The 21,700-nt window shown below is 63.6% G+C and overlaps 1 protein-coding gene across 4 annotated transcripts in view; it reads left to right on the top strand.

Annotated features, from left to right (window-relative positions):
• The window catches only part of Celsr1 (cadherin EGF LAG seven-pass G-type receptor 1), a 119,677-nt gene that overhangs the window by 76,209 nt on the left and 21,768 nt on the right, over nt 1-21,700 (top strand). For all 4 annotated transcript variants that reach the window (XM_046429457.2, XM_046429459.2, XM_046429458.2 and 1 more), the window contains exons 6-19: nt 5,728-5,885; nt 6,805-6,968; nt 7,109-7,234; nt 8,397-8,563; nt 12,545-12,730; nt 13,935-14,048; nt 14,495-14,669; nt 15,016-15,157; nt 17,143-17,263; nt 18,555-18,738; nt 18,962-19,063; nt 19,665-19,759; nt 20,309-20,518; nt 21,457-21,640. In XM_046429457.2, the coding sequence (XP_046285413.1) occupies nt 5,728-5,885; nt 6,805-6,968; nt 7,109-7,234; nt 8,397-8,563; nt 12,545-12,730; nt 13,935-14,048; nt 14,495-14,669; nt 15,016-15,157; nt 17,143-17,263; nt 18,555-18,738; nt 18,962-19,063; nt 19,665-19,759; nt 20,309-20,518; nt 21,457-21,640 (2,128 nt within the window). The remainder of the gene's footprint in view (nt 1-5,727; nt 5,886-6,804; nt 6,969-7,108; nt 7,235-8,396; nt 8,564-12,544; nt 12,731-13,934; nt 14,049-14,494; nt 14,670-15,015; nt 15,158-17,142; nt 17,264-18,554; nt 18,739-18,961; nt 19,064-19,664; nt 19,760-20,308; nt 20,519-21,456; nt 21,641-21,700) is intronic.

Here is a 21,700-nt window from a genome sequence, read left to right as displayed (position 1 = left end):
CTCGGTTTTTTTCACCCAAAACCCAGAAGTCCCCAGCAGAGAGTGAGCAACACGTCGGGCGACCTGCCCAAGGAGGACTCGAGCCGCCTCCGGTCCCATCCAGCCATGGCATCTGCCTCTGTGGACAAACCAGCCGCGGGGGAGCCTGCAGCCCCCAGGCCTGACTCTGCTGGCCCTGCGGACCTCTCCCCTAGCTTCTCCCGAGTGAGACCAGGCCGGGCTCACGTAGTCCCGTCCTTAAAGTGCCTTCTACGAGGAGGAGGTCGAGGAACCTCCTGTTGGGTACACTCCTCTTGGGGACCTCCTCAGCCTCCATTCCACAGTAGCCTCCACACGGGGCTGCCCCCGCCCTGGGGAGCCGCGACACCTTCCCAGGGTGCGGCTCTCCGTGTCCCGTGGGAAGGCTCCGGGGAGCCGGGCTTCTCATTTTGCCTTTGATGTTAAACTCAAGAGAAGTGTTTATAACCCAGGTTGTGGGAACGTACTGGGAGAACACTCTACACGGAGCTGTACCTTCTGTACCCCTTTATTTTGTGCTCATGTGTAACTTAATTTTTGAGGCCCCCCCAAGTGTGTGCTGGTGACCTAGTTGACCGGAGGAGGCAGACTGAGGTGGTCAGAGCTCTTGCATGTCCAGCCTGAGGGTGGCAGGTGCAGCCTGGGTGGACGTGGGGTCTGGTCCACCCACCTCCAGGTCCCGGGCCAGCCCAGTGCTAGGCAGAGGTCTTCTGTCCTGGTGCAGAAACCCAGCCTTGCCCTGAAGACCTCTGGACCATCTGTCCCCCTCGAGAGGCTGGCCTGGTTGTGCGGTTCTTCAGTCCCCCGGACACTTGCCAAGGCCTGCAGTGTGTCACACCGAGGGCTGGTGCCTGTTTATCCCACCCTGGCTCTGCCAGCCCAGCCCATCCCTGGGAATTCTGTGATGGGAGCAGGTGACGTCCCTACTGTGGGGTCTTGTATTCTGGTGGGGAGACCAGGAGAGACCAGGAATATCAAGGAAGTGCCTCTAGAAGAACCAGGAGCACCGTGTTGGGGCACGGGACACCATGTCAGATACACCTGGGTGTCTGGCCCTCCCTCTCCTCTGCCCCTGTCACGTGGGGTCTGGGGTGGGCCTCACTGCCTGGCGAGGACACTGACCCAGCGTGGGTCCCTGGCCAGGCCTCCTGGCCCTGTGTCTGTGTCCCAGCGAAGGCCGGCTGGGGCGGGGGGTGGGTCCTGCAGGCCTCAGGAAGGCTTTCTCCTTGGGCCAGCTGACCAGCTCCCATCGCCCCAGCTGCCTCTGGAGCCTGGTCCCCTGGTCCAGGGCTGGCACGGGCTCCTGCCCCTTTCTGGGGTGTGGTCTGCAGCCGGTCCACCCTCTGCGTCAGGGAATGACGGCCCAGTAGGTGCAGCGCCAGGCTTCGCTCCCCGCGGCCGTGCCTCACGTCCCCAGCTGCGCGTCCTGTGACGGGAGCGCCAGCCCGTCACCCCGACGGCGAGCCAGCATCCACTCACTCCCGGGCTCGCCGCCCCGCGTCCGCTTTCCCGGGCACCCAAGCCCCTCCCCGCACTGAAACCGTGCCCGCCCCCACCTCCTGACGCGGGATCCGCTGCAGCGGGTTGGAGGCTGCGGAAACGCGAGCCCTTGGAGAGGATACAAAAGCTCCCCGCGGCTGCCTGGGGCGCCTGCGTGGGCGCCAACGGGAGGCCCACACGGGGAAGGTGACAGGCGGCCCCAGGGACGCACCCGCACCAGGAGTCCTGCTGCAGCCTGGCCCTCGGGGACCTGCCCAAGTGCACAGCGGCCCTCGGCCTTTTCGGGGAGGGGGGAGTGGCGTGGTGGTCAGCGCTCGCTGGCCTGTTCCCACTGGCCCTGTGAGGCGGGCTCGGGGTGTCCTGTGCCAGGCAGGGCAGCGGGCCAAGGGGCCTGGGTGCCAGGGGCGCGCTGCTCCAGGTGCCCCTCCTCGGCTGCCCCCACCTCTGCTGTGTGTTGCTCCTGCTTTGTCCAGCCCTGAGCCTCGACAGGGCCTCCGGGTGTCTGTCCCCTGTGTGAGGCCCGGGGCTCCCTGCAGGGTGGCTGGTGCCTGTGCCCGCCCTGCGCCAGCCCGGCGCCCTCCCACTCCAGAACTGGGAAAGGGAAGGGTCGCCCTTGGGCCCTGGCGTGGCTCGCCCCGTCCTCCCGTCTTGGGAGAGCTGCAAAGCACTGCTTCTTGGCTTGCTCTGTCCCCGTCCTGGGCAGGGGCCCGTGGGTCCGTGCGCCACCCAGCGCGCTCTGGCTGGACTGCTGGGGGACCGTGGGCCGGTGTCCCTCCAGCGGCTGGCCAGCGGCCACTCTCCTCGGCTCGCCTTTGTTGTTAAGAACATGCCAGACGAGTGCTGTGCCACCGAGCCGCGTTCCTTAGACAGAGGCGGCCGCCCCGTGCCTCTGTCTCTGTCCCTGCGAGCCGCCTGCACGTCGTCCACACACTACGACCCTCACGGGGGACGTCCCCCCTCACAGTGAGCAGCCTAGACAGGGAGGCCACTTGACGTGCTTTATCATATGTCACAGGAAAACATGGGGACAGATCTTTCCCAGGTCATCCAGGTCCAGTGACCAGGGGGCTGTGAGGGCAGGAGGCCCGCCCAGGAGCCTCTCTTTCCTGTTGAGTTGAGGCCCATCACAAAGGATCTGCTTTTAGGTGGCTCTGGGAGCATGGTACGGCAGCTCCTCTCCTGAGGTCCAGAATAGGCCCTCCACCCTGGCAGGACACGCTGGCCCCGAGGCCCTGCCCCACTCCGCTGGCCTTGACCTCTGGACGTGTCCCCTCGGGGCGTTTCGGGGAGGTGGAGTCTTGGGCCTGTGGCCTGTGTGGTGGCCCCTTTCACCCAGCACCATCTCGAGGGTGGTCCATGCCGTACCGTGTGCTGGTGCTCGGTTCCGCTGCTGACTGAGTGACTCCTGTGTGGCTGGGCACCTGCTGTGGGGCATGCGGGTTCTGTGCTGCTGAGGACAGTGTGGGCCTGGTTCTCTTTCCAGCTCCCTGGTGTGTGACCTGGGATTGACCATGGTCCAGGTCAGCCGTGGGCAGCCCCGTGTGGTCCCGGGTCATCCATCCCATGGCTTCCTGCCACCCTTGCCCTCCGTGCTCACTGACCACATGTTGTTGGACAGAGTTGCCGAAATGGGGCATTTGGATTGCTGTCCCCAGCTGCTGTCCTGGGGCAGCATGAGGAGGGCTGGGCAGTGGACACCAGCTTGCCGCTCTGTGGAGCCGGGGCCAGGCCCCAGACCCCAAAGGATCCCTCTGCCCTCAGCCCACGGTGGCCCTTGTGCTGGGCCTTCCTGCTCTTGACCGCTGGTGCCCAGTTCTTTGACCACAAGCCTCATCCCTTCGGCCTGGGGGGCACCAAGCCGTGCGGGCGGGCGGCGGCTCTCAGGCCGCCTCCTCTAGCCGCGAGCCCTCTGCTGCGCAGACCGCAGACGCTGAAGTCTGGTGTCAGCAGTGGGGTGCCCACGTCAGCAGGGGCTGTTCTGATGCGGACGTGTAATTTTATTGGTCTTCTGCCCCAATTTTCTTTTCCCTCGCGGCCTGTGCGAGCCCGGGGTGCTGATTACGGGCCGCCGTCTGCCGCAGCTGCAGTTTGGTAAACAGCAGCTTCGTCTCATTAGGGCCTTCCGAGCGTAAGTGCTGTTTATGTCCTGCCTCCAAACGTCTCGCACCCGGCCCCAGAAACTCAAATGATACGCCGCGGAGATGACGCCGGGCCCGCCCAGCTCGGACGGCTCTCCCTCCCCGACGGCACCTACCACTTACACAGCCCTGATGGGCACTTGCTGGTGTCTGCCAGGGCAGCCCTGGGTTACCCAGCGAGGGCAGATTCTCCCAGGAAATGGGTTAGCAGACCTGGCGAGTCCATCAACTGGTGTAAAGGGTTTCCCATGAACCAGGACGGTTGGCATCAAGAGCCTCTCCTGGATTTACCCAAGACGTTCATGTGTCTTCTGTTGACATCGCCCTCAAAGTCCCTGTAACACAAAGAGGGCCAGTATTCTGATATTAAGTCCTTATCCTGTCCACAGAGAGACCCAGGTACAACAGTGGGCCTTACTCACCTCAGATGATTGGATGAGCTGGAGAGGAAGGCTCAGCCGGGGAGGCCAAGTACGGCCACGTAGGCTGTGCACTGCACAACTCCAGGGGATGCTGCCAGGGTGAACAAAGCCCCCGCAGCCAGACCCCACACCTGCCTGGGCTCCTGGTACCAGCAACTGTCTTGCAGCTCAGCATCCTCAGTCAAAGGGATGCTTTGTTCCTATGGGAAAAAATTGAAGTTTATTTTGGAAGGAACTATGCTGTTGTACCCTTATTAAAAAGGCATTCAGGATGGTTTAATCACATCGTTTCTGTCACTGTTCACAACAAAACTAGGAAGAAGCACAAGATCAGACCCTGTTAGAGGCTCATCCCGATCCCAGGGATGTTAAGGCCTTTCTCTTTTTTTGAATTTTTCACTTTTGAGAAGGGGTCTCCCTGTGCTGCCCGACTGGCCTCAGACCCCTGGGCTCCAGCCCATCTCCCACCTCAACCTCTCGAGTGCTGGACTCCAGGCGCGTGTCCCCCGGCTGAGGGCACATCACTCTGTGGGTGGGGAAGGATGTTGTGGACTTCCTCCCGGGAGGACGGAGCTGTGGGCGCCCACGCTGACCTCCTCTCCAGGGTCGGGTGGCCGTCCAGGAGGCCTTGGTGTACCTCGCAGGATGCGGGTCTTGGCATCCGGGTGGCAGGTGTGGCCTCCGCCGCCTCCTGCCCCCGCGTTTCTAGGACACTGAGACCCGCATGACCCTGTGGTGCTCTGTGTCTCCTGTGGAAGGACCCCTGGGCCGCCTGGGTGGACACTAGATGTCCTGAGAGGGGCCACCGTGAGTGGACAGCTGACAGGGCTGCTGCCCTGTGGATGGAAGAGGATGCCCTGCCCTGTGTCCAGGCACAGCCCTGGACAAGGGCACAGCCTCACCCACCCACGGGCAGGACCTCAGGGAGGCCACGGGAGACCAGGGCTTGCTCTGGGGCACGGGGGTCGACTCCTGGCCTTGAAGGGGGCATGAAAAGCACGGGTTCTGGTGTGGACAGGGCTCCATGCTGTGTGGGGACACAGGCCATCTCAGGCAGGCAGCGGCTCCTGGGATCTGTACCCTGTAAGGTGGGTGGGGTGGGCAGGGCCTGCGGGGGGCCCAGTGCCAAGAAGGTCCCCAGAAGAGCAGAGGCAGGGGTTAGGAGGGTCCCCAGGCTTTGCGGAGGCTGCGACCTGGGCCCACAGTTGACCCTCCCTCACTGGGGAGTTGAAGGCAGATGGCTGGGGACAGGGCTGTGTCCCTGGAGCCTCCACGGGCCATCCCTTCTCTTCAGCCGTTGGGGAGGCCGTCAGGCCGTGTCATGCCCTGGCCACAGCCAGTCCCTGCAGCCTGTGCCTCCGTTGCCCCGGCGACCCCTGCAGACACCAGCTGTCTTGCTGTGTCCTGCCGCAGGCTCATCTCAGGGCAGCAGCCCTGCTCGCAAGGCCTCACCCCCAGGCTCTGGGGAGGGTGTGGACTCCGGGGCCCCCACACCTGTGCAGCAGGTTCAGGGAACTCACCCCAAACCAGGCTCTGGTCCTGGTGCCTTGGTGCCCACGGGGCTCTCCAGCCTCCTCCCTCCCGGGTGGTGCCGAGCAGGGACCCGCTGGGTGGTGGCACTGATGCAGTCTGCCCTTCTCTTCCTACAGCCCAACATCGGCCACCTGGGCCTGCCCCACGGGCCATCTGGAGAGAAGGTGGCCGTGGTGACCGTGGACAGCTGTGACACCGCGGTGGCTGTGCACTTCGGGAGCTACGTTGGGAACTACAGCTGCGCTGCCCAGGGCACTCAGAGTGGCTCCAAGAAGTGAGTCCTGGGGGCACCGGGCGGCTGTGCCCCGGCCACTGCTGCCAACACTGGATCACCCGGGCCCAATCCAGCCTGGCCTTAGGTTGCCCCCTGGTCAGGGCACCGAGTGCCCTCAGTGGTGTCTGTCAAGAGAGTGTCCAGGGCAATCCAGGACTTACCCAGAGGCCCCCCTGCCCCGTCTCCAGGGATCCCTGGCTTTGTCCTGGCCGCACTGGGGCCTGGACACCAAGCTGCCGTTAGCGGGAAGTGGCCGGATCTCCTGTGGGTCCTGGAGGCGGCTTGGGTCTCCCTCCAACTCAGGACGGGATTGCCCTCAGGCGAGCAGGGCCCTGCTGGGCCTGTTGCTCACCATGTGCAGGTGGACCTTGGGACCTTCTGGAGGTCACATTTAGTTGAACTTGGTGTGGCCTGAGGTTCTGAATGATGCGGGCCCAGGATGACCATCTGTCCCCCAGGCCCCACCCCGCTGTCCCTGGAGGTCCGAGCCCTGGCCCGAGGGCACACAGTTGCCATGGGGGGCTGGGTTCCGTTTTTCTTTTGTCCTTCTCCTGGAGGGTCTTGGGGCAGGGGACCTAAAGCCCCCTTGGCCTCACTGGTCCACCTTCCACTGGAGGAGAGGACCTGCCCAGGCACATGGACTTGGTGGTTGGTCATGATGAGCCTGGGACGGCCAGTTTTCCAGGGTGACATTGAGGGGGAAGAGGCCCAGAGAGTCCGTGAAGAGCCAGGGTGGCCCCAGAAGCAGAGTCCTCCTTCCATTCTCGCCTTGGTCCCCTCCTGGACTCCTACCTGCTCTGTCCACCATGGAAGATTTCTGGAGGCAGAGATGGCAGTGAGAGGTCTCTGAGCAGAGCCGGGGCTGTGGCCACCTCTCACTTCCCGACGTCACAGAGGACGGATGGCTCTCCCTCCCCAGGTCCCTGGACCTGACGGGCCCCCTGCTGCTGGGGGGCGTCCCCAACCTGCCCGAGGCCTTCCCTGTGCACAACCGGCAGTTCGTGGGCTGCATGCAGAACCTGTCCATCGATGGCAGCAGTGTGGACATGGCTGGGTTCATTGCCAACAACGGCACCAGGGCAGGTACGTGGCTGGACATGGGCTGAGCTCTCCACGGCCAGCGGTCCTGGCCTGGCCTGGCTCAGTCGGGGACCAGCTGGCCCCTCGGGTGAGGCTCTGCTCCTGTGCCTGCTGAGGCCAGGCCGTGTGCTCCACGTCGACAGGCTGTGCTGCTCAGAGGGACTTCTGTGACGGGATCTGGTGCCAGAACGGGGGCACCTGTGTCAACAGGTGGAGCACCTACCTGTGCAAGTGTCCGCTCCGCTATGGCGGGAAGAACTGTGAGCAAGGTGAGGTCTGGCTCTGCCCGCATCCCCTGCCAGGGCCAGCCCGGGAAGCCGAGCGGGTGAGGCTAGAACCCGGGGGCTGGGCCCAGCCTGCGGGGTGCCCTGCCTGCTCCGACCAGGGCCACGTGAGGGCAGGAGGTTTGCGGTGCCCTTCCCTGGGGACACCCTCCAACCTGCTGCTGGCTGATGGCCCCGCCCCTCCCCTGCCTCCATGAGCAGATGCTGGCGGATTTTAAGCAGTTAGCTTGTTCTGCAGCGGGACCTTTTAAGTGGGTACCCTCACTTTAAAAATCACTTCCGCTCTTCAAGAAGGTGAACCAAAAGGGTGGTATGACCCTGCTGCCCCCCACTCAGATCCTCAGTGCTCCCCAGCAGGTAGAAGGTTCGGAGATGCCCCGCGCTACCGCCACCCACGGCTCCCAACCCCACAGTGCGAGGTGGCACCCGCTCCTGTCCTGCCCACATCCATCAGGGCTGGGCATGGAGGTCAGTGCTCCTGAGCTGGCCTGTGCCCCACAGGCCCACTGCAGAAAACAGGCGCTCAGTGCGGGTGGCCCCATCTGCCTGGCCGAGGGTTTTTCAAGACGAGGCTGTTTGTCCCCATCTTGAAGCACCGAATGGGTCCTCACATGCTAGGGTCCTGGGAGAGCCGGAGCTCTTCCATCTCTGCCCCTCCCCGGGAGCAGAGGACAGCAGCCTGGGGGCCTGGGGGCCACAAACCCACCGCCACGTCAGGCCACTGCAGGTGGGGGGTGTTCAGACGCTCACGCTGCGTTGCACAGCGTCCTGTTGGTAGGTTCTGACACCCCAGAACCCTGTCCTGTCCCTGCACCCCAGCCCCACAGGTGTGGGGCCCCGGGACACAGGAGTCCCAAACCACCTCAGCCCCGTGCCTCTTGTCCAGCCTGGATGCTCCCACCCATGGCCGAGGTGTGGCCAGCCCGGGCCTCCTCCAGTGGAGGCTGTGTCCCCGGGGTGTCTGAGGACCTGCTGCTGGACTCGGGGCCAGATCTGGCACAAATGCTAACCTGAGCCTGGTCTGGGTTAGAATGAAAGGCCCAGGGACGCCACCCCTGCCCAGGCTTGTCCTCTACCCCACAGCTGAAGGGGGTGCTCCTGTCCTCCTGATGGGGGAGGCACCTGAGGTCCCCGTCTGTGCCCACAGTCATGCCCCATCCCCAGCGCTTCACTGGAGAAAGCATTGTGTCCTGGAGCGACCTGGACATCACCATCTCGGTTCCCTGGTACCTGGGGCTCATGTTCCGGACCCGCAAGGAGGACGGCGTGCTGATGGAGGCCACGGCAGGCGTGTCCTCCAGGTTCCTTCTCCAGGTGAGCAGGCCACCTCCCACTCGGCACCTGCAGGGTCGCCGGTGCCTGAGAGAGGGACCTTGGGGCCGGAGCCTCCCAGGCACCTTGGAAAGGCACCTGAGGACCTGCCTGGCCGACTTGCACAGTGTTCCCTGCATCGTTTTGGTCTTTCATGATGTCCCCAAACATTTCTAAGGTTCACTCCCCTGCACCCCACTCCTGGGGCAACACTCCTGTCTCCCAAGCGCAGGTTCATTCAGAGAGTTGCAGGTAGCCTCCGTGTGGGAGGCCAGGGCCCAGGCCCCCGTCAGGCTGCCCTTTGACCTCGGCCTCTCTGCTGGAGGCTGAGGGGGGAGGAATCCCCACCTGGCCCTCACCCTGGGTTCTGAGGTGTCCCAGGTGTGGCCCAGGTCCAGGATTTGCTGCTCTACTCCCATCCTGTGCGGGGCCCAGGCAGGATGCTGACCTGCTCCTCCTGTCCTCACGTCTGCAGTGGGACAGGTACCAGTGTTCTCACATGAACCTCAGGACCTGTCTGACCAGGGTCAGGCTCCCAGGTGCCCAGGCTCTCCTCGGAAGCCGGCTTTGTGACTCTTCCTAGACCTAAGTTGCCCTGACTGGGGAGCAGCCCGAGGGGGGACTCCTGCCTGAGCGTGGCCCCTGGTGACCTGCAGTGTGTCTTTCTATCTTCTAGGCTCTTCCTCCAAGTATGGACATGTGCGTGCACGCATGCGCCTCCTCGTGCTGTGTCAGCCTGTCTGCGTGGTCTGTGTGCACGTCTGCATGCCTGCGTTGCTGTGCGTGGGTGCGTGTGCACGTGTGCACGTCTCTGCATCCTGTCTGCAGTCTGTGTGCTCGTGTGCATGTCTGTGTGCATGTGTGAGCATCTGTGTGTGGGTGCGCGTCTGTGTGCCCTGTCCCTGTGCGAATGCGTGTGGCGGGGCTGGGGGCACGCTGGCTCTCTTCCTACAGGAGGCCAGGGGTCTGCACCATGTGAGCCCGAGCCCCTTCAGCATGGCGGCTGTCTGGCTTAGCCTTTTCTGTGGCTTTAACCTGGCCACACTGGGACACATGGCACTGCCATCCCAGGATAATGGGCGCCAGGTGCAGCGGCCCTGAGGCTGGGAAGTACCTCTGGAGCTGGCACTGGTGTCCTGCACTGTCCCAGCGTGTCCTCACAGAGCTGGGGCTTGTCTCTTGGGAAGCACTGGTGCCACGTTCCCATCTACACTGGGCAAACCAGGGCCCAGGCTGTGGTGTAGGCCTGGGTTCACTCCCACCTGGGGCCCTGGGATGGCCCAGGACCCCTCCCATGGCCCTGCAGGCCACCCATCTGGGACCCCTCCCTCCCCCAGCCTCCCTGTCAGAGGTCAGCAGGGCAGGACCCCTCGACGGATCAGTTTGTGGGTGGTGGAGGTGGCCAGGGCCCAGAGCCAGACAGCCGGCCTCCGTGGTTCTCCTGCCCACGTGCACCCCGCTGATTCCTGGCACGGCCACTTGGACCAGGTGGAGGTGCCGCACGTGCGTCAGGGATCTTGCTCCGTCATCGCGTTTCCCTCGTTAGCTGCGGCTCCTCGTCTGCCTGGCTGCTCCGCAGCCCTCTCTGGGCCAAACCCAGCAAGCGCGGTTTGCCTGGGGATGGCATTTTTTCTGTGGTTGTTTCTCTGTTGGAACAAATTAAATTGGCTGTTTTTAGTCCAGGTGATGAATTGGAGCTTGCGAGTTGTCACTTGGCAGCGGAGTCTCTGTAGGAAAAATGTACGTGCTCTGTACAGCGCTGACAGCCCGAGGCCCCGCGTGCACGGAGCAGTTACGCTATTTTAGATCATCCACAAATTGAGGGGTTTTGCCTGGGACTGCCGCCAACCTCCCTGTGGACCTTGTGGGTGGCAGGGATGGTGGCCCTGTGGGGATCCTGCAGGGATCCTGCAGGCCCTGGGGAGCACCAGGCTGCTCCAGGATGCTCCAAGGCCAGTCTGCGGCATCGCAGGCCTGCCCTGGTGGTTTCTGGGTGGCACCTGGCTGTGGGCTTCCTCAGGCCCTGTGAGCTCTGTGTACACAGCAGTTTGGGTGCCTGAGAGTCCCTGCCCCTCCCCAGGGCAGACCAGACACAGTGTCACCATCCGGCAGCCACACCATCTGGGCGATTGCTCAGGTGCCCAGCTGTCCTGCATTGTGAAGTAGGATTACCTGGCGATTGTTGAAGGCTGCTCTCAAATCCAGAGACGCCTAGCACGGGAGCAGCTGTCCAGGGCTGGCTCTGCAGACAGCACCGTCGTTGGCCGACACAGAGTCATTTTGATGGCTGCTGACTCCAAGCTTTGCTAGCAAGGACGGGGAAGGAGAGACTTCTCCAGAACAGAAGTGAACAGAGTATTCTATTGTTGAAACTGGCCCTCGGTGGAGAGCAGAGTGTGTTGTCAGTTATATCACTTTTGTGCTCGGTGAACCACCTTCTCGCTGCTCTCCCAGGTTCATTGGAGGCCTGTGGGGGCTCCTGGGCTGGCAAGCGCGAGGCGTCTCCCCCACACCATTTGGGGTGTCTGCAGCCTGTTTTCCAGCAGAGACCTGAGGCCGTGTGATTTCAGACCTTTGAAAGACGTTGAGGCTGGTTTCTCAGACCACATCTATCAGGTGTGCTTGGGAAAGAACTTGCCCTCCGTGGCTCTTAGGCACAGGGTTCTGCATGTGTCAAGGTGAGGTTTGCCGACTGGGGTTCAAATGGTCTACATCATTATGATTTTTTTCTCTGTTTCCTCAATTTTATAGATTTTCAGGTGATGTTATCAGGTGCATTCAAGTTTAGGATTGTTTTTCCTTCCTGGAAGATTGACTCTGTTATCACATGACAGTCCGTTTTTTATCTCAGTCAGACAGCAGGTTTTTTATCTGCTGTCTGTTTAATGCAGACACGGCTGCTTTCTTTCGGTTGGTGTTTATATCTCTTTTTCTGTCTTTGACTTTCAGCATTCTCTGATCCTTATATTTCAGGGGTGTCTCTTTAAAGCCCGGTGTTAAAGGTTGGTTGGTTTTAAAATCTAGGCCGCCTGTGACTGGAGATGATCTTTATGAGTATCTTTGGTGAGTTTTCTGGATTTTCCTTACGAGTGTTTAAACACGGTAGCTTGGCTTTTCATGAGAAGGGACACAGCCAGTCATGCAGGCCTGGCGGTCATCGAGTCTCTCTGGCAGAGTTCTGCGGTTGTCGTGGACTGTCCCCAGCAGGGTCTCACCATCTGTTGTCTGGACCTGTTTGTGTGCCTCTCTCGGATTCCAGGCTCGCTCTTATCTCCTCACGTATTTGGTCATTTTTCATTGAGTGCTGGACATTGTGCTGCAAAGATAGGGAGACGGGGTGCGGTGGGTGTCGTAGCCCACGGGATGGTTTCTGACCCTGGCATCCAGAGGGCGTGGTGACCGCAGCCTGGGCGGGGTTGGAGCTGGCGTCGCTGCGCGGGGTCTGCTCTGTTTCCGGCTTACTCGTCGTGGACGTCCTTTGGGGTCCCGGCCTGAACTGAGACCGAAGGTGCCTGCCCACTTTCCTTGGCAGGCCCTGAACTCCAGTTTGACCCCTGCCCCCAGGGAGCCTGCTCAGCTTTTCAGCTCAGCCACGTCTCCCAGAGCCAGCTGGGGACCTGGAGGAGAGGCCCGAGCTCTCCCGGGCGGCTCTTCCTCCGGGTCCTGTTCACGTGCCCCTCTGTGCCTCTGGTCTCTCTGATGCCTCAGAGTCCTCCCCTACTTGTCCCTCTGTCCTGCGTACTCGGGAGGAGGTTGGTCCCCATTACCTGTGCTTCATTCGGGCAAGCGAGCCCCAGCCCAGTCGCTGTGAGGTGCTGTCCCGGCCAGCGGTGCAGGTCACTACGCATGGTGGACGGCGCTCCATGAACAGAGACCGCCTGGTTGCCAGTGCCCTTCTGCCCCGGCCTCGTTCCTCGAGCCCCGCAGAGCGTGCTATGGGTGCCGCCTTGCACCCACCGTGGGCATGGCTCCCCTGCCCCACAGATCCTGAGCGACTACGTCCAGCTCGAGGTGTCCCACAGCCCCTCCGACGTGGCGTCCATGCAGCTGTCCAGGTTCCGCGTGACCGATGGGGAGTGGCACCACCTGTTGATAGAGCTGAGGAGCGCCAAGGAGGGCAAGGACATCAAGTACCTGGTGGCCCTGACCTTGGACTACGGGATGGACCAGGTGAGGGGCACCAGAGCCCTCTGTGGCACAGATCCCTTCCTCAGGCTCCCTGAGGGTGCAGGGGGGCTTGGGGGTGCTCTCTGGGCCCCAGGCTTGGTTCCCACATCCACATCACGTGGCGGTCACCGGCCTCGCTGCACCTTGGCAGGCCACTCCTGCTTGAGGACCAGGAGGTCTTCCGCCTGCTCCCAGCTCCTTTAGCAACGCTGGCCGGAGCCTCAGCGGGAGCCCTGCAGCCTGAGCGTGGGCCCAGGTCCTGGAGGGGCCGTGGGACACGGGGAGGTACTGTCCCAGGCGGGCACCTGCCCGAGGCTGGTTCCACAGTCCCCGCTGGTAGCATAGGACATGTCACAGGACACCCACACTTGTGGGGAGCGGCTGGTGACTCCCAGGGCCTCTGGATCTCGGTCGTCCTGTTCCACATCTGAGAATTCAAGCTGCTGTGTCCCTGGTACTCACCGTCTTGGGACCGAGGACCGGCTGGGACTCCCCGGACCCCACGGCTCTGACCATGTTCCTGCTCTACCAGCCTCATTTCTGCCCCGGGGCTTGCTCAGTGCAGCCCCCGTTACAGGGGTGGGAGGGATGCCCGCGGCCCCTGCTCGCCACCTTCGCGCGCCCTGTAGTCTGCCATGCTTTCCCCAGGAAGGCAGATGGTGAGCCGCCCTCTCTTAGGAGGCCCAGGTGTCCTCAGGCTCTGGGGTTTGTTGAAATGTAGCCCAGCAGGAAGGTGTACCCAGATCAGTGGACGTGACCTCCACAGCCCCTGCACAGGGCCCGGTGCAGGACAGAGGACGTAGCCCCCAGCACGCCCATGCAGAGGGCTCAGTACAGGGTGGAGGATGTAGCCCCCAACACCCCCATAAAGAGGGTTCAGTGCAGGGTGGAGGATGTGGCTCCCAGCACCCCCATACAGGGGGCCCAGTGCAGGGTGGAGGACGCAGCCCCCAGCACTCCACAAACACAGCACTGTGTAGGGTGGAGGACATAGCCCCCAGCACCCCCATACAGGGGGCCCAGGGCAGGGTGGAGGACACAGCCCCCTGAACTCCCTCCCAGGGCAGGGTGTAGGATGGAGGACGTGGCCCTCAACACACAGGGCACCATACAGGATGGAGGACATAGCTCCCAGCACCCCTGCACACAGGGCCCAGTGCAGGGTGGCGGGCACAGCTCCCAGAGCCCCTCCTTCCTCTCTGCGCAGAACATGGTGCAGATCGGGAACCAGCTTCCTGGGTTGAAGATGAGGAACGTTGTCGTCGGGGGTGTGTCTGAGGACAAAGTCTCGGTGCGCCGCGGTTTCCGGGGCTGTATGCAGGTACGGGGTGCCGGAGCCCACCCTTCCCCGTGGCTCAGGGCAGCCTGCGCAGCAGCTGGTTAGTTTTCAGCGACCAGGGACTTGTCCAGTAGGCGTCCAGCCTGGGAACTCCTTCTCCCGCTAGGCCCACCCTGCCCCACGTCCCCTCAGTGCTGGCCCTGCAGGCCCTGGCCCCAGGCCGACCAGGCCTGCTGCTGCACCTTCGGCCCCTTACCTCTGCCCCCGCCTGGCTTTCCTGACCTGGGTGGCTGCAGCCACTGGTAGCTGCTCCTAGGTGGCTGGCGCCCGCCCGCAGCAAAACCCAACCTCTCCTTCCTTAGCTGCTGCCCAGGGGATCCGCCCCGCTGGTCTCTGAGCGCCTGGTCCCCTCAGGACGGGCAGAAGCTGGGCTTCCCTCAGCTGCCCTTGCCTTCGATGCTCCTCCAGTGACCCCTTTATGAACACAGGGAGTGAGGATGGGGGAGACGGCCACCAACGTCGCCACCCTGAACATGAAAGACGCCCTCAAGGTCAGGGTGAAGGACGGCTGCGACGTGGAGAACCCCTGCGCCTCGAGCCCCTGCCCTGTGCACAGCCACTGCCACGACACCTGGGACGGCTACTCCTGCGTCTGTGACAGAGGTGGGCACCCTCGTTCCAGAGCCCGCCGGTGGGGACCGGGGCACCTGGGCTGGTTACATCGAGTGACCCTGCAGGTGTGGGCGCCCTGGCTGGCGGCGTGGCCCGCCTTCTTAGGCTGAGCCCCGAGCCTCTCTCGTCAGGTGTGGGGAAGGCGCCTCCTGGGTCCCGTGGCAGGGGTGAGAGTCAGGAAGGAATTAGTAGAAGTGCAGGTCTTCCTCCGAGTTCAGGGGCACCCACTTGTCCTCTCAGCTGCACCTGTCACCCTGGGTGGTGGGAGCTGGAGGCAGGAAGCGTCACTGGAGGCCCCGGGGGCTGTCTTCACTGGAGGGCATCCCCCCCCCCGCAGGGTACTTTGGAAGGAAGTGTGTGGACGTCTGCCACCTGAACCCCTGCGAGCACCTGGCGGCCTGCGTGCACTCCCCCAGCTCCCCACGGGGCTACGCGTGCGAGTGTGGGCCCGGCCACTACGGGCAGTACTGCGAGAACAAGTAAGGAGGGCACACCTGGGCCTCGTCCCCTCCAGGGTCCCCCGCCCCTCCCCTCTCATCCTCCTCTCTCGGGGTAACAGGACGCCGTCTTTCCCCAAACTTCACGTGAAATAAGTGAGCGTAGCTTGGGCGCCCGGCATGAACCCGTTTGAGCGTGTTCCCCCTGGAGGCAGGTGGCACAGGTCACAGCCGTGGAAGCCCTGCCACGCGCACGGGATAGTGTCCTGAGAGGTGAAGGGAGATGGATGTGACCGGACGGCTCTCTGTGGGAAGTTGCCTTCGATGTGTGTGGAAGTCCTGGGGTGGAGGTTACCCAGGGTGGGAGCTGCACCCGCCCTGGACTTCTAAGGTGCCATGTGCACAGGGTGTGGCTGGCAGAGCACAGGTGTGCGGTCACACAGGTCGACACCTTCCCAGCTGGAGCCGCGTGGTTCTTCACGCACCAGGACTCTGGCCCCCTGGCTCACGCCCTCTGCAGACGGCCTCGGGTGAGGAGCCACGTGGGTGCAGTCCAGCTGAGTACTGGGCACACTTGCCCTGCTCATGATGTGCCCAAACCCCGCACGTGCTGTGGTCCCTGGCTGGGAACCTGTGCCCTTGGGCTTGTGACCTCATGGGAAGACGCGCCCCGCAGCGCACTGCGTGTCATGGCACCTCATCAAGGAAGGCTCACAGGAGAGGCCCTGAGCGCAGGGAAGGGCGAGCAGGGGGGCTGAAGGTAGAGTCCCTCGGAAGGCTGCCGAGAGGACTGGTGGGAGGAGGCTGGCCTGAGGAGCCCAGCGGGTCGGTCCTGGGCAGATCCGGGCATGTGCTGTCCTGAGCGGGGGGCAGAGACACAGGGAGGAAGTCCTGCCCTGCGAGGCAGGAACAGAAGGCGACTGTGGAGCCCCTGCAGGGATGGCAGGGCCAGGGTGGGGTGGAAAGTGTCCTGGCTGCCCCCAGGGATGCAGTCTGGGCGGGGGAACTGGGGCAGGGGAGCCCCCGGCGGCCAGCACTGGGGCCTGGCGTTGCAGACACACCAGGCTGCAGAGGGGTACAGGGACGGAGGTCCACCAGGGCTCTGGGCTCTGTACCCTGCAAGTGCAGTCCACCAGACAGGTCCCCTGGGGCTCAGGGGCGCTGGCCGGTCATGTTCCTGCCTCAGGTAGGTGTGTAGTCGGCACTTAGCACTGGTTGCCGGGTGCGCCAGGGGGCACAGCAGGTCGCTGGTCGGCTGGAGGAGCGTGAAGGGCGCTCTTGGGGCAGGCGTCTGTAGGCAGGTGGGTCTGCAGGAGATGCTAGGTGTGGTCCACCTTGGGAACAGGTAGGGTGGGCAGAGCACAGGTGGCAGTGACTCAGGCCTGGCCTTGGCACTGAGACGTTGCTCACCCCCAGTCCTCCTCAGGGAGGCAGGAGCAGTGCCCCCCAACCCCAAGTGCCCTAAACCCGGCACGTGGCTGCTCACTGCTGACGTGAGGGCCACGTCACATGGGGCAAGGCTGCCCAGAGCATCGTGGGCACAGTGGCCAGTGTCAACACGGGGGCCTGGGGGACAAAAGATGCTGCAGAATCTGTTGTGCTGGCGGACACTGCGGTTCCTGGGCGAAGGTTGCCAGAGCAGCTGGGCTCAGTGTGCTGAGGGGGCTGCAGCCACGCAGAGCCAGAGGCAGCGGGCTGCTGTCACAGAGCCCAGAGTGGGCAGACAGGTGTGCCCGCCATGCTGGTGTGGCTGAGTCCTGGTGGCCGGTGTGTCTTCAGGTGGAGAAGGGTGAGGAGGGAAGTTATCTTAAGATAACGTCTCACAGTGGAACCTTCCTGGGTGGACCCTGACGCCCGGGAGTAGGGCACAGGGTTCCAGGGGTCTGGAGGGCAGGGCTGAGCCCACGGAGGGGAAAGTGAGGCCACGTGGAGGGGGGGGAGGTGACGGGGAGGGTCACCACCATCTCCTCACTGCCAGGAGGCTCCTCTCGGTGACCCTTCCGTCTGCCGCCGTCTTTTCCTAACAGAATTGACCTCCCGTGCCCCAGAGGCTGGTGGGGGAACCCCGTCTGTGGGCCCTGCCACTGTGCTGTCAGCCAGGGCTTCGACCCCGACTGCAACAAGACCAACGGCCAGTGCCAGTGCAAGGTGAGGCCCACGGGCTGCCCTCTCCTCCTGGGCCTGAGCCCTGCACTCGTACCTCCACGCACTCTCACGTCTGTCCGCACGCGCCTGCCTGCCCATCCCCCGTGCCTCTTCTCACGTGCTCCTATGTCAGTGCTTAGGTGCCTGCTGTGGCCCCGACCTGGGACTACCTGGGCTGCTCCTCACAGGGACCCTGCCCTGGGCACCGGGGCCCTGGCCAGCTCTGCAGCCCCTCACTTGGTTGGCGCAGCAGCCCACCTTCTTGTGAAGGCTGGTTCGCCTGCAGCACCACCGGGCCTCCTAGGTGGCCACGTCCTCCACCGAGCCCGTGCTCGCGGCTCGCGGATGGCGAAGCTCTGAACGTATCAAGGGCTGGGCTGCGGCTCGGTGGCGGAGTGTCCCTGGGGTGTGGCTCAGTGGCAGAGTGTCCCTGGGGTGTGGCTTAGTGGCAAGCGCGTCCCTGGGGTGTGGATCAGTGGCAGAGTGTCCCTGGGGTGTGGCTCAGTGGCAGAGCATCCCTGGGGTGTGGCTCAGTGGCGGAGTCCTTACCTGGTGTATGCGAGGCCCTGGGTTCGATTCTCAGCACCACATGTAAATAAATAAATAAAGGTCCATCAACAACCAAAAACTATTCAAAAACAAAAATAGTACGTGCAAGAAAGAGTTCAACGGGTCGTGGTTGCCCCCCTGCCCCAGGCCTGCCCTGTGTGACCAGCGCCCTGCCGTCCTGCTCACAGCTTCCCAGGTGTTGGAATTCCTCCGTCAGGACGGCTGCATCCCCCCGAACGTGGCTCAAGTCCACAGCCCACCCCATTTTCCAGAGGGGAGCCCAGGTGGCCAGCCCAGGGCAGAGTGGCCAATAGACAGCAGAGCTGGACGTGATCCCAGGCCTGTGAGCTCAAGACACGCTCTTGACCATCCCTGGCCTGCCCCACAGTGTGCATATGGATGGCTCCGAATGTGTCACAATCATCTAAAAATAGAACTGAGTGCCGTCCTCTCACGATGATCTCCGCTGAGTCTCTGATTCTTTTCAGAGCAAGTGGAAGATGCCCGTGGCACGGATCAGAAGGGGAGAGCGGGAGGTGCTTCTGGGAGAACGCCCCTGGGCCTGGCACTGAGGGCCCCAGGGAGCCGCCCTGGGCATGGGCGGAGGCAGTGAGAGGAGCCCAGAAGTTGGTGGCCACAGCTCGTGCCCAGCGAGGTGGACCTTGGCGGTGCTCAGGAAACATCCTCCCGGAGGCTGGCCTCTCGCCAGCCTCTGAGGTCCCCCGTGCTGCTTCGGCTTTTGCAGGAGAATTACTACAAGCCCCCAGCCCAGGAGGCCTGCCTGCCCTGCGACTGCTTCCCCCACGGCTCCCACAGCCGCGCGTGCGACATGGACACAGGGCAGTGTGCCTGCAAGCCCGGCGTCATCGGCCGCCAGTGCAACCGCTGTGACAACCCTTTCGCTGAGGTCACATCGCTTGGCTGCGAAGGTCCGATTGCCCCCTGACCCTCTTCTGGTCACACACAGGGACAGGCTACAGGGTGGCCTGCACGCCCCTGGACTTAGGGGCCCCTGACACTACTGACCTTCTAGAAACCTGACCTTCAGAAGGGGCAAGGGTCAGGGCCACAGGGCGGGAAGGTGTGAGGGGTGTGGCTCTGGGAGAGTGTGTCCTGGTCCTGCCGCTGAGGACTTCTTTCTCTGCACCCCAGTCATCTACAATGGATGTCCCAGAGCGTTTGAGGCTGGCATCTGGTGGCCGCAGACCAAGTTTGGGCAGCCGGCTGCCGTACCGTGCCCCAAGGGATCTGTGGGTAAGTCCTGTGGCCCGTGGCATCCACAGGGTGGGAGATTAGACAGAGATAGGCCTTTTTTGGGGGAAATTGACCCACGCATCAGAATTCACGGAATGTTCCACGTTTAAAAATGTCTCAAGACAAAGCGTTTGGGAGAAACAGTGACGTTTCCCTCCAGGGTGAGCCACGTGCCACGACACGTGTTGGGCCTGGTGAAACTGCAGGTGACACACTGCGTGACACCCGTCTGCCCAGCCTGGATGCCCTCATGGCTCTGCCACACTCACAGTTCACGTGGTGGCTTCTCTTTGAGCAGTGGGGTAATGGGGGTGTCCACACCTCAGGGCACCCGGGAATTCGGCGAGGTGTGTGTGGTGACCGCTGGCCCTGGCATGTGGCTTTCCTGGCTTCCCGTGGATGTGCTGTGCAGCCAAAGGGCCTGGTGTCAGCCCAAGAGGTCATGCACGGGGCCCAGACTGAAGGAAGGGACTGTGTGTTGGCTCATGGCCGTGGAGCTGCCTGGCCTGGGCTGCCCTGGGACCCTTCGCCGTATTCCAGTATGGGCATCAAATGGGCATCGACGGGCAGGAGGTGCACACGGCATGTTCCCATTGCCTAGGAAACGCGGTTCGACACTGCAGCGGGGAGAAGGGCTGGCTGCCCCCCGAGCTCTTCAACTGCACCACGGGCTCCTTCGTGGACCTCAAAGTCACGGTAGGCCCGAGCCTCAGGGCACATGTGTGCACCGTGTGCGTGTGTGTGCACCATGTGCGTGTGTATGCGCCTGTGCGTGTGCGTGTGCGTGTGTGTGTGTGTGTGTGTGGCGAGCCCCAGGTGGGGCGAGGGCACAGAGGCCCCTGGATCGCTGGGGCTGGTGCTGCAGGCCAGGGGCCAGATGCCAAGCAGCCTCCCTGGCATAGCGTGTCGGGTGGCTGGCGAGCTGGGCACAGGCAAGCCCTTCTCTTGGGCCTTCAGTGCCCAGCTCAGCGTCCTGGGTTCTGGAGCGCGAGTCCCCGCCCGCTGTGTGCTCGGATCTTTCTGTTCCTTGCTGTGCTTTGTTGCTCTGCTCCGTCTTGGGGCGTCCCTTCCGAGCCCTGCAGACACCTCGTTCCCACGCCACGGCCCTCAGTCAGACGACTTTCCTGGCTATGGGCTGTGGGCTCCTTTCTGACCAGGAAGCTTCCATGGAAGGTGGTGGACGCCCGAATAGCAGGAAGGGCCTGGCAGGTGTCGGTTGAGGTGTCCTGGTCTCTGTCCTTCCAGAACGAGAAGCTCAGCCACAACGAGTCGCGGCTGGACGGCACGGGGTCCCTGCGGCTGATGAAGGCGCTGCGCAACGCCACGCGGCTCGGAGGCCCGCTCTTTGGCAACGACGTGCGCACGGCCTATCAGCTGCTGGCCCGCGTCCTGCAGCACGAGAGCCAGCAGCAGGGCTTCGAGCTGGCGGCCACGCGAGAGGCCGACTTCCATGAGGTAGAGGAGGCGCTCCTGGAGCCCAGCTGGGGTGGGCCGTGGTGTGGGGCGGCGCAGGGCAACCGGAAGCCCCAGGCGCTCCAGGCAGCACTCGGCTTCCCAGGCGTGAGGGGGGCGCGGGGGCTGGCCGAGCTGACGCCCTGCTGGCAGCAGGTGGGCAGCGCAGGGCAGGCCCAGCCCCGGTGGTGACAGCCCCTGCCGCTGGCAGTCGGGGGGCACCTAGGGCACCAGCCTTCCACAGGCTGGTGCAGCTGACCCCACCTTCCTCCCCCACGGCCGAACACGCGGCTCGTCGCCCACCCACTCGCCAGGTTAGGGAATGAGGCACAGAGAGCTGGGGCTGGCCCAGGGGTGCGGCTGGCAGGCGGCGGGCCCCAGCGAGGGGCTCGGGCACCTCCTGCAGAGCCCCTCCCACCCCGCGTCTGCTGGGGTGACCGGGGAGGTGCCCCTCTGTCTCCGTGCTTGTGAGCCACTCTGGAGTGTTCCAAGCTGCCCCTGGCTCCTCTCCAGGCCCCATCCTGTGCCCCCAGGGACCCGTCTACCCCACCCCCAGCCATGCACAGCACTGGGGGCCCTGCGAGGCCCCTCGTGGTGATTGGAGCCTGGCCTGGGGACTTGGGCCAGAGGAGCTTTTCTTCGTATTTTATTCCTTCCTGGTTCCTGTCTCGGGCTGAGCCCTGGCCACACATTTGAGGGCCCATCACGCTCCTGCTCAGCCGAGCCTGGGGGTCCTGCTGCCTGCCCTCCCTGGGGGTCCAGGGGTCCCAGCACATCTCCCCCGTCAGCGTCTCAGGGCACATGGTGGAGCCCTGGCAGGGCGCGTCCTGATGGCCTCTGGCCTCCAAGGCCACCTCCCCGACACTGGCCTGGTGCCAATGGCCTTCTAGCCGCACGGCCGGACTCCATAGCGAGACTGAGCATGGCGTCTGTGTGGCCAGGATGTTGTGCACACGGGCAGTGCCCTCCTGGCCCCGGCCACCAGGGCTGCGTGGGAGCAGATCCAGCGGGCAGAGGGTGGCGCCGCGCGGCTGCTGCAGCACTTCGAAGCCTACTTCAGCAACGTGGCCCGCAATCTGAGGAGGACCTACCTGCGGCCCTTTGTCATCGTCACCGCCAACATGAGTAAGGGCTGCAGGGCAGCACCCCCGAGGGTGGGGCCCCAGGACGCCCAGGTGTCCTCGG

The sequence above is a fragment of the Marmota monax genome, unplaced genomic scaffold (genome assembly GCF_021218885.2).
Source record: "Marmota monax isolate L192 unplaced genomic scaffold, Marmota_monax_Labrador192_F-V1.1 WCK01_AAM20220418_F8-fsc00051, whole genome shotgun sequence".
Lineage (NCBI taxonomy): Eukaryota > Metazoa > Chordata > Mammalia > Rodentia > Sciuridae > Marmota > Marmota monax.
Note: the sequence above shows the minus strand (reverse complement) of the source record. Positions and strands in the feature narration are given on the sequence as shown.